The following is a 10598-nucleotide window of genomic DNA, read 5'->3' as shown; positions in this document are numbered from 1 at the left end:
CTGCAAGGCCTTCTCGTGCCACTGCTGGCACGCCTGCCATAGGTTCACCATCAAGGCAGGCTGTTCCCTTATTTTGTTTGCCATATACCACAAATAAGTGAGATCATCTAGTCTTTTTCCCACCGATTTAATTCATTTCAAAGGATACCTTCTAATTCCAAACCATGGCAGCAAATTGCATAATTTCCTTTTTTCTTGCAGCTGTGTAGTATTCCATTGTGTAAATGTGCCAGAGTCTTTTTATCCATACCGTCTAGTTGGAATTTAGGTTGTTTCTATATCCTGTATGTTGTAGTAAACATTACAGTGGACATTGGAGTGCAACTGTCTTTTAGAATTAATGCATTTATATTTTGGAGTGAAATCACTATCATTTGGGAGCTCTATTCTTAATATTTTGAGGAATTTCCATACTGTTTTCCATAGAGGTTTGGATTATAAAGCTCAGATAACCAAGCAGTGTGAGCAGGGGATGGAGGAATAAAGCGGTAGATTAAGCGTGATATAAGGTTGGATGGTCTCAAGCACTTCAGTGTATAGAAGATGCAGTAACTTTGTTCAAAATCATAAATATTAACACTATTGTAACCATATTATCTAAACTATAATAACAAAAAGTAAATTAAATTTTACCACATACCTCTTTTATACCACACTCTACCCTCATTTTTGTCTTATATTTTCCCCACTTATCATCACCATAGTGAATATTTTGTTTACTCTCAGTCCCCCCCCCCCAAAAAAAAGTTATAAACTCCATAAAAGCAGTGTTTTTTTTCTCCAAATCTGCTGTAGAGGGCCCCATTTGGGTCTGTGTCAGGGAGCACACACTTGGTGTGCATGGGAGACCCTATGTGGTACCTGGTTTCCCACCATTATCGCTGCTGCAGCTGCATGCAATGCAAGTGCCTAAACTATCCAGCAGGTCAGTAATTTGTATTTATTTTGTTCACTGCAATATTTCCAGCACCTGAGTACTCTGGCACTAGGCAGATTCTTGACACTCTTTGTCAAGTGCACAAATTACTCTCGAGTGGCCATCCTAGAAACATTTCTCTTATAAACTTAGTCAGGTGCTGTCTTAGTTTTCCTCAAGTACTTAGTATTGATCACTTCAAGGACCTACATTTTTAAAAAGGGTTTTATTTATTTTTTTAATTCTGGGAGTGGTTTTGGTTTGCCTTTATTACTTGGAACGTTGTCCATTCTTTGTAGAGGGAAGATATGTTGAAAATGGTTTCATAGTGAATAATATTTCTGTTTTATTAGTGTGGGTCCCTGAACTCATAGCAGCAGATGTTTTCATTGTAGTGATGGGACTGTCAGCATGTCCTCTGGCCTGCAGTGCATATGCTTGATGAGTTTGCTTCCTTCTCCTTTGCCTCAAGCATTCCTCCCATTCATTGTTTTATATACCTGGGCCCACTGTTTCTCTTCTATCTCCAATGGGGACTGGGCCTAATGCACTGATTGCAGAAGAGTCTTTCCTCTGAGTATCTGTATATGCAAGTCATTTCCCTAAGAGCTCATAAACTGAGCTATGATTTCAGGTCTCAAATCAAGCCTTTTAATACTCTACATCTCTATTCTCAGTTTATTGTCAACTGCTTGTAAATCAGGCCTGGCCTTAAAAAACCACATATATTTTGTTGATGATACATGCTGATTTGTGATATGTAATTATGATGTGCATACCAAATTATAAGGGGAATATGTAGATCTCTGAAATTTATTTTCAAATATATAAAATATAAGATACATTAATGGATGGATTTAGAGGTGAACATGATTTGGAAAGACAGTCAATTTGAGATATTTGCAAAAAAATTTTAGATACAACAAATTCAAATATAAAAGTATGTTCTGTAATGTAAATTGTAGAATCTAAGTGGTGAGTATTGAGTTATATAATTAACTTTATAATTTCTTCAACTTTTATGTTTAAAAATTTTTATTGAAAGCACACTAAGGGTCAGAGAGGTAGTACAGGATGTAAGGCATTTACCTTGCATGTGGCTGACCCCAGAAGGATCAGTGGCACCATATAAGGCAAAGCCCAAAATAACTCCTGAGCATTTCTGTCTATGCCCCCAACCTCCCCACCAATTAAAAATTTTTCAAAGGAAAGAAAAATTCACAAAAGATATGTTTCCTTCACAACCCCCAGAAATAGTTTTCTTCAAAATACTTCAAAGCAAAAGGCTTATAGTATATATAGTGTTTCTCAAAGTAGTATTTTTTCTCTTTTTTCTTTCCTTCTATAATCCTCAAACAATAATAAACATGCATATATTTTAAGATTGAAGCCAAAAGAAACTTTTTCTTGGAAAAGAAACCATATACGTAGAAAAAGTTACTTGCCAAAGTTTTTATTCGTTTTCTAATGAATACATTGCATTGAGTTTAGGATGGAAATTTGAAGTTTAAACATTTATAACTTGTTGTTTAGTGATGTGTTACCTGTTTGATTTAGGCCTCTGTAAAAATTTGCAAGAGCTGAATATGTCTGACTGCCCAGCACTCACAGTAAGTATAAGCCACTTTTACTGTGGTTTATATATAGATTCAGAATTTTTACAGTGGAGTGCTAATATACATTGAGGTTTGCCAAACTTCATGCCTTTATATTCATTTAGGATTAAAAGTAGAGAAAGCAAATTTTGCTAAATATTAACAAGAAATTATACCATTATACCATTTGTATAATGCCATCATTCATCTTGTGAATGTATACCTAAGTCTGGAGTCTCTGCAAAGTGGAAACTATTCAACAATTATACAAAAATCGAGCTGTTTATATTTAAGACCATGTGTGTATCAGAGACAAAATTGGGCCCTCGAAAGATAATAGGTCTATTTTAGCAGCTTTTATAACTATCCAGTATAGAACCAGGATAGATGGAAATGAACATATAACCCTATCCATGCACCTTTCCTCTGCTTCCAGTCTGTCTCATATGCTCTAAGCATACATCACACTATCTGAAAGCAGATATGATGACCTCTTCACTGATATTTGCTTTTCCATTATCCACACATATACTTATTATCTACACTAGTGAATGAAGTCAAAGTTCTTCAACATTACTGTACTTGGAGGCCTTCCTTGATCTTGCCTCTTTTTCCCTTTCTAATCTCACCTTTTTGATTCCTTATATCCATTAAGTTTAAGCAACCAGAAAACTTCTTGGTTTTCTTTATCATGCATGTCAAGTTGCTCCTTACTGTTTTGCCTTTGCTTAGGCTGTGTCTTTTGCCCAGAGTGCAATTTCTCTTTATCCTGAGGGACCAATCTCCTTTGACTTGTTGACATTAGGTACTACCATGCACTACCCTATTTGCAACCTCACAACTTCTAAGGCTGGATTATCTATAGCACCTTGGTTTCTGTAATAAGTAGTTCCAACCACTCTATGATTCTACTGCCTATGTGACCTAGAAATGTGGTAATCATAGCACATAGCCAGATGTTAGCATAATTATGTTTTTATATTTATTCAATGAATAAAATTCAATTGATCTATTAGTAAATGCAAAAATGGCTAAAACTTCAGATTCAATCTTAGGTTGTCTTCTATGGATAAGTCATAATAAAATGGTAATAACAGTAAGATCAAACTAGAGAGATGGAGTATGAATTTTTGGGGATCACTGTCTTGGGAATTTTTCAAGGAGAAGGAATAGGAAAATCTCTTAAGAAAGAAAAGTCAGAGGAACAAGTTGACAATGCCAAGGTATCACAAAATACAAGAAGAGAGTGAAGTGACTCAAGTGAGCAGCTTAAGGATGGAAGTGCTTTTTGGATTTGAGAATCAAATGTCACTGATGACTTCTTGAATATTTTCCCTGAGATACTGAGATGAAAAAAATCTAATCAGAGTGAATTGTGACATGGACAAAAATGAGAAAATGAGGCATTAGGTATAAACTTAACTTCTGAGGAAAGTGGCTAACAGGGTAGCCAAAGAAGGGGAAATCAGTTGTCAGTTTGTGGAGGCTGGTAGACACTCACTGGAAGCCACTAAAAGAGTAAGTCCCTGAGGAGAAATCAGGGGCTAGACAGAGGATTCCAGTCTATATATATATAAGGAATCTTGTCTCTTGGGAGACTATGCTCCAGAGCAGGGGCCAGGCTCCCAGCACAAGAAAAGGGCTCCTCTCGGCTCCAGACTTCTCATTATGGTTCTATCAAGATTCAACACTTTTTCCTACCTATAGTGTTGAAGATATACTTGTTCTGATATAAGTGGTATCTTATAGAAAGATATAAATGGAATTTACATTTGTAAAATATGAGTGTTCCAAAGAATTTAAGATGATTCAAGGTTTACTTCCTATCTACCAGGGAGCTTTAGTTCTGTTATTCAGTAAAAGACCATCGTCTGTGAATTTGGCTTTCTAATAAGAAAATGACAACAATGTCATCTGCACTGAATTTGTGAACATCAAAAACTTCAAGTTTTGAAGTCTAATAAAACACAACATTAATAATTTTATCCAACTACATTTCCCCCCTTTTGAGACACATTCTAGGAGACAGATTTCATGTAAGGGGTTGAGTAATATTCATTGAACAAAGTTTTCACTTCTGAGAAAACTACCACATAAGTTTATCACTTTCAGAAAGATTAGAGGACATTTTGGGCAAATTCATATCTCATTCTACTGTGGAGACCCTCTGCTTTTACATTTCAGTATTCAAACATTTTGGGATTTAACCTTAAGTTCTTTTAAATACTGAGGACAGGAATTGCCTGCATTTGTCCACATATCCAAATTCCTGTAGACAGGAAAAATACAGAGAAAATTTTGTCTCTTAAACTCAAAGAGAAAATAAAATTCTGCTTGGTACATAAGTACATACTTTTTTCCCTTCTCTTGACCCACATATTTCCTCTTTAAGGATACATAAGAATATTTCCATCTTCTCTTTGCTCCAATTATCTCTTTAGAATTTTTGCCAGTGTTCTAATCACTCTGGTACATAATCACTTTGATATTTGATTGCCACTGTGAACAATATTTTATTTTATTAAATTACCATGCACTATTGTGATGTTATTTCCACTCTTGCTGGAAAGATCATACTGAACTTTTAATCTCTCTCTATATAAAAAATCATCCATTTTGGGGACTGGGTATATAGAAAATATATTGGTAGCTCAAATGAAGTGACAAGGGCCCGGAGAGATAGCACAGCGGCGTTTGCCTTGCAAGCAGACGATCCAGGACCAAAGGTGGTTGGTTCGAAGCCCGGTGTCCCATATGGTCCCCCGGGCCTGCCAGGAGCTATTTCTGAGCAGACAGCCAGGAATAACCCCTGAGCACCGCCGGGTGTGGCCCAAACAAAACAAAACAAAACAAAAAATGAAGTGACAAGAATAAAATGCTTATTGAAAATCCTGAAGTTGTATTTAAGAAATATTGGTATCTATAAAATATCCTATATCAGAATACAGTCTTAGAACTTAGAAAAGAAACTTGTGTTCTCTCTTTGGAGTATATTTTGCTGCTTTCATAAATGAACCAATTTCTTAATATCCCATAAAGGCTCTTCTGACCCTTAGGAGTTTCTGACCCTGAGAAAGAGAAACACTATGATCATTTTGATGAAAACAAACCTTTACCATTGTTTGTAATGTACTGCACCATAATGATCAAGTAGTTTTTTTTCCCAAGCCAAGTAATCATTTATGCTTTCCTGAATTGTCCTATTCTTTCTAAGACTAATGTTCCACAAATACTTAAAACTAGGTAACTTCTTTATTGTTCCTTGGGAAACATCACTATACTTAATTACATAAAAATCTTAGAAATGGTTTCCCATACAAGCAGCAGCTCTATTGCAATCAACTTGTCTTTTAAATGTCAATTTAAGACTATGCTTGAAACTACTATTTTTCTGTCTCCTCCATGTCAGTCAAATCATTCTCTAGTACTATTCTCTTGTACCAGTTCTTTACAGCAAGTAGCTAGTATTTTTGAGATCTCCCCTTTCCTATCATCAACAGTGAATTTAATCTCCAATATGTGTGCAGTTTATATTTTACTGCAGGCAATCACAAACTTAAGCATATACTAGGTGAAATATGCTAGACTACCCAAAGATATTTAATAATTAAACCATAGAAACTTCAACCTTTCTCTCCCCTTCTGTCTGTAAACATGAGCTTACTTTATTGCTTTTTGTTTTTGGGCTACACCCGGTGGTGTTCAGGGGTTACTCCTTGCTCTGTGCTCAAGAATCACTTTTGGCAGGCTCAGGGACCATAGAGGATGCTGGAATCGAATCCAGGTTGGCCACATGCTAAGCAAACACCCTATCTTCTGTGCTATTGCTCTTCCATCCCCCCTCCATGAGCTTACTTTAAAGCACAGTTGAGAACATTTACTTTTCCTACTTTCCAGAATGATTTTGCATTGAAAATAGGCCAGTTTTAAATTCTTGGTTAGGCATCAGAAGAGTGTTTGACACTTATTAACAATTTAATTCAAATTTCCTGTAATAAAATTGAATTTGCAAGAGTTCAAATTTCAGAGAAGTGACATTATTTCCAAAGAAAGGGAAAAAAGGAGCAATGGAGGTTCAAATAAAACTATTGCCTTCTATTTAATTTGATATTCACTAATGAAAAAGCATGAAGATATCAAGTTGTGTGTATATACATACACAAATATGTATATCTTTTTACTCAAAGCATAAAACAGTGTAAACACTATTGTGAGTTTATATGCATCTTTAAAAGTTAATATGCACGGAAATACCTGATACCACCAACATCTTATTCATCATTCCTCCTCATGTATATGTCATTCCTGTATTATTATTCATTATAAACCAAGTTTCACTGCTGGTCATTTGACTACATTTTGACCTTGGAACTTAGTACCTGAGCAATGAAGAAATGATATCCAAATGCTATAAGATCCTCACTTTTGGGTATGTCCTTAGTGTAAAAATATCCCTAGGGACTGAGAAACACGAAATCATAAGAGCAGAAAAACCTAAAACAGGAACTGGAACAATAGTACAAAGGGTAGAATGCTTGTCTTGAACATGGGTGACCCAGATTTGATCTCTAATTTCTCAGTGATCCCCTGGGCACTGCCAGGGGTAATTCCTGAGTGCAGAGCCAGGAGTAACTCCTGAGTATCACTAGGTCTGATTCAAAAACAGATCAAAGACAGATTTTCCACTTTTTTTTTAAAGCAGAGAGATAAATAACACACAGTTACATCCAGTTATAGGGATAATAGGGAAATTGCAGAGCCTGTTTGAGTTTGCTAAAATATTTTTTTATTGGTTTTATGCAGGATGAATCAATGAGATACATTTCTGAGAACTGTCCTGGAATTCTGTATCTCAACCTGTCTAATACAGCTATCACCAACAGGTCAATGAGACTCCTGCCAAGGTAATGCTTATTGTTATATGTTATATGTTATTGTTAGGCTGAAAATAGTTATGCTTCCTTCGAACAGCTCTGCCTTGCTCTAGCCTTCTTCAGAGACACTACTTTTACCAACAGCCCCCCACTTTGAAACCTCTATAAGTGATAACAGAACTTCTGCTTTCCAGTCGCTAAATCCAGGCCTTTCTTTGAGGGGAGAGCATACCTAGCAGTACTCAGGTACTACTGACTCTGCACTCATAAATTACTACTGGTGCAATTGGTGGACCATATGGGATGCTGGGATCAAACCTAGGTCAGCCATATGCAAGGCAAACATCCTACCTGCTGTACTATTGTTCCAGCCCAACAAACTCAACAAACTTTTTCCCTTCTTGGTGGATCCAGGTTGAATAATTGGTCTCTCTACTTTTGCTATCATTTTTGTGTCACTTGTAGCAATTTGTCGAGTAGGTTAAATGTCACTGCCTATCTCTTCCTCATTCGCCTTTCTGGACTTTGGAATCCAGTCTTGATGTCTCATCTGATGTTTGGGACTCCTGTATATCTGAACACCAATGTCCTATCTCCCTAGATTATGAACATTACTGTCCCAGGTATGGTTATCTGTTGAGACTATACAACATTCAGATACTGTCTTGCTCTTTCTGTATATTGGTAATTACCATGGACACAGACATTAATTCACCTTAGCAATTCTTTAGTGGAGAAGGTACAGAAGAACACAAAGACATCACCAAGATTCTATGAAATTTAAAACAAAGAGCAGTGTGAGATCAGGGAGATAGCTTATAGGAGTTGAGCACATGATTTGGATGCATGAGACCCTAAGTACAACTATCATACCTCTTGCCCCACATGCATCACCAGAGAAGCCAGAGTAATAGCAAAGCCAGTAGGGCGTTTACCTTGCAGATGGCCAACCCAGATTCAAACCTCAGCATCCTATATGGTCCCTAAGCCTTCCAGGAGTGATACTTGAATGCAGAATGAGGAGTAACTCCTAAGTGTAACCAAGTGTGCCCCCTGCACCGAAACAAAACAAAACAAATCAAAACAGAGTATAGCCCTAGCATTGCTACGAGTTTCCTTCTACTACAAAAGAGTTTGTGTATTTTCTGACTATTTTAAGTTACCTTTTATGTCTATAAAATGGTAAGATATACAAATTTATAGTTAATGTACTTACATTTTTGTTTGTTTGTTGTTGAGCTACACCCAGTGGTGCTCAGGGCTTACTCTTGGCTCTGCTGCATTCAGCGATCACTCCTAGTGTGCTCAGGGGACCATGTAGTGTGCCAAGGATTGAAACACAGTTGACAAGTGCAAGAGGGACTTTCTTAGTATCCTAAAGTTGAAAATGAGGGCTGTCTTCAGCTGGTATGCATTATTCTAGATACTGTTTTTTTTAACTTCTTAATATTTTCTGAATTAAATATTCCTGAGAGAACCTTCATGGCACTTCATTTAGCCCAATACCCTGTCTGAGATAAAGGTATTGATCTCTTTCCTTTTAGACTTCTCTGCCTTCTCTGGAAGAAGAAATTGTGTTACCAAGTCTTTGATATGCTTAACTTACAGCCCCTTGACATTATCTGATCAACATTTTCTGCCCAAGTTTTCTGACACTTGTCTTTTGTTATATTTTTTCTTTTTGTACCTGACATACTTTTCTCTTTCTGCTAATCCACAACCTTAATTCCTCAACACAATCTTTAAAACGTACACAGTGATTTCTTTTATTGAATTTTTATAGCCACATTTGCCATGTATTGATTCACTAGACTTTGGGAAATATTCTGAGACTATTGTGCTTTTATTATTTAATTTAATTTGAGACTGGCTAGGGATTTAGCTACATCTGTGCTCAGGGCTAACATATGGTACTGGTCAGCCACACATTGAACCCGGTCAGCCCTGTGCAAGTCAAGTGCCTTATCTCTCTAGCCAAAGTAACTTACGGTGCCTTTATATTTGCTCAGAATTTATGATCTTGCTATTTAATATAAACTTATAAAATATACTGTCATGGTGTTTAATTATTATTATTGGTGGTGGGGTAGTGATGTTCAGAGACTGCTGCTTCCAGCTCTGTGCTTAGAAGACCTTGTGGTGCTGGGGATTGAACTGGGATTAGCTACATGCCAAGCAAGAGTCATTAAAACTTTTTAAGTCATGATTTGACCCTTCAACTGGCTTTGAAAATTCTGATGAGTAGGCATTCCCTTGTTTTATACTCTCCTCTCTGCCCTTCACTGAGAGGAGACAGAATGAATTGTTACCTTGATCGGGCATCCTTGAAGTTAACTATGTAATTAGGAAGCCAGACTAATGTATTTGAATTTTCTACAGGAGTTCTATTATGTAAAAATATCTCTCTGAAATGAAAGAGTCCAACTGTCAGTTCAAGAGTCTTACATGTAAATTGTGTCTTTTACAAACTAGGACTTATATTGGTGATTTTTCAAATAAATTTTATTTAAATATGTAATTGTACATTTCTTCCAGGAGCAATTTCCTTAAGATAAGGAGATTTAACACAGGATTCAATTTTTTTTTAATGGAAAAAAGCCAAAAGAAAGAAAAACTGTATCTCCCTGGTTTCTAAGAAAAGCTTTCTTAGCAATCATAGTAACAGTATGGAAATAAGTAAATCACAAAGAAATTCCTCATAAGAAATTATGAAATAGGATTCGGAGCACTTTGCACATGGCCAACCTGAGTTAGATCCTCAGCTTCCTATATGGTCCCCAGAGCCTGCTAGATGTAATTTCTGAGCACAGAGCCAGAATTAACTAACCCCTGAGTGTCAAGGGTGTGGCCCCCAAACTAAAACAAACAAAAATAAATATGAAATAGTGAAAGGCAAGCACAAGCCCCAAACATCACCTCAGAGTAGGATTAATATTGTCAAATTATCTCTGCACTAGAAGAATAATGAATCAGATACTACTTATATGGAATGCTTTGAGTTTTTTGGTTTGTTCTTGGACCATACCCAGCAATGTTGAGGGCTTACTCTTGGCTCAGAGCTCAGAGTTCACACCTGGAGGGACTCAGGGGTGCTGGGCATCAGAGGTACTTAGGCCGCCTCATTCAAAGCAAACACCTATCTTTTGTTCTCTCCAGACCAAGGGGTCACTTTCTTTGTCAACATTTTGAATAAGAACTAGTTATACGGCATGA

The 10598-nt window shown here is 36.6% G+C and overlaps 1 protein-coding gene across 1 annotated transcript in view; it reads left to right on the top strand.

Moving 5' to 3' along the window:
• FBXL13 (F-box and leucine rich repeat protein 13) overlaps positions 1 to 10598 on the top strand; it is a 197175-nt gene that overhangs the window by 93806 nt on the left and 92771 nt on the right. Inside the window, exons 10-11 of the mRNA XM_049777449.1 lie at positions 2474 to 2526; positions 7315 to 7415. Of these exons, the coding sequence (XP_049633406.1) occupies positions 2474 to 2526; positions 7315 to 7415 (154 nt within the window). The remainder of the gene's footprint in view (positions 1 to 2473; positions 2527 to 7314; positions 7416 to 10598) is intronic.

This window comes from Suncus etruscus, chromosome 1 (assembly GCF_024139225.1).
Source record: "Suncus etruscus isolate mSunEtr1 chromosome 1, mSunEtr1.pri.cur, whole genome shotgun sequence".
Taxonomy (NCBI): Eukaryota; Metazoa; Chordata; class Mammalia; order Eulipotyphla; family Soricidae; genus Suncus; species Suncus etruscus.
This window is presented reverse-complemented; position numbering and strand designations above follow the sequence as displayed.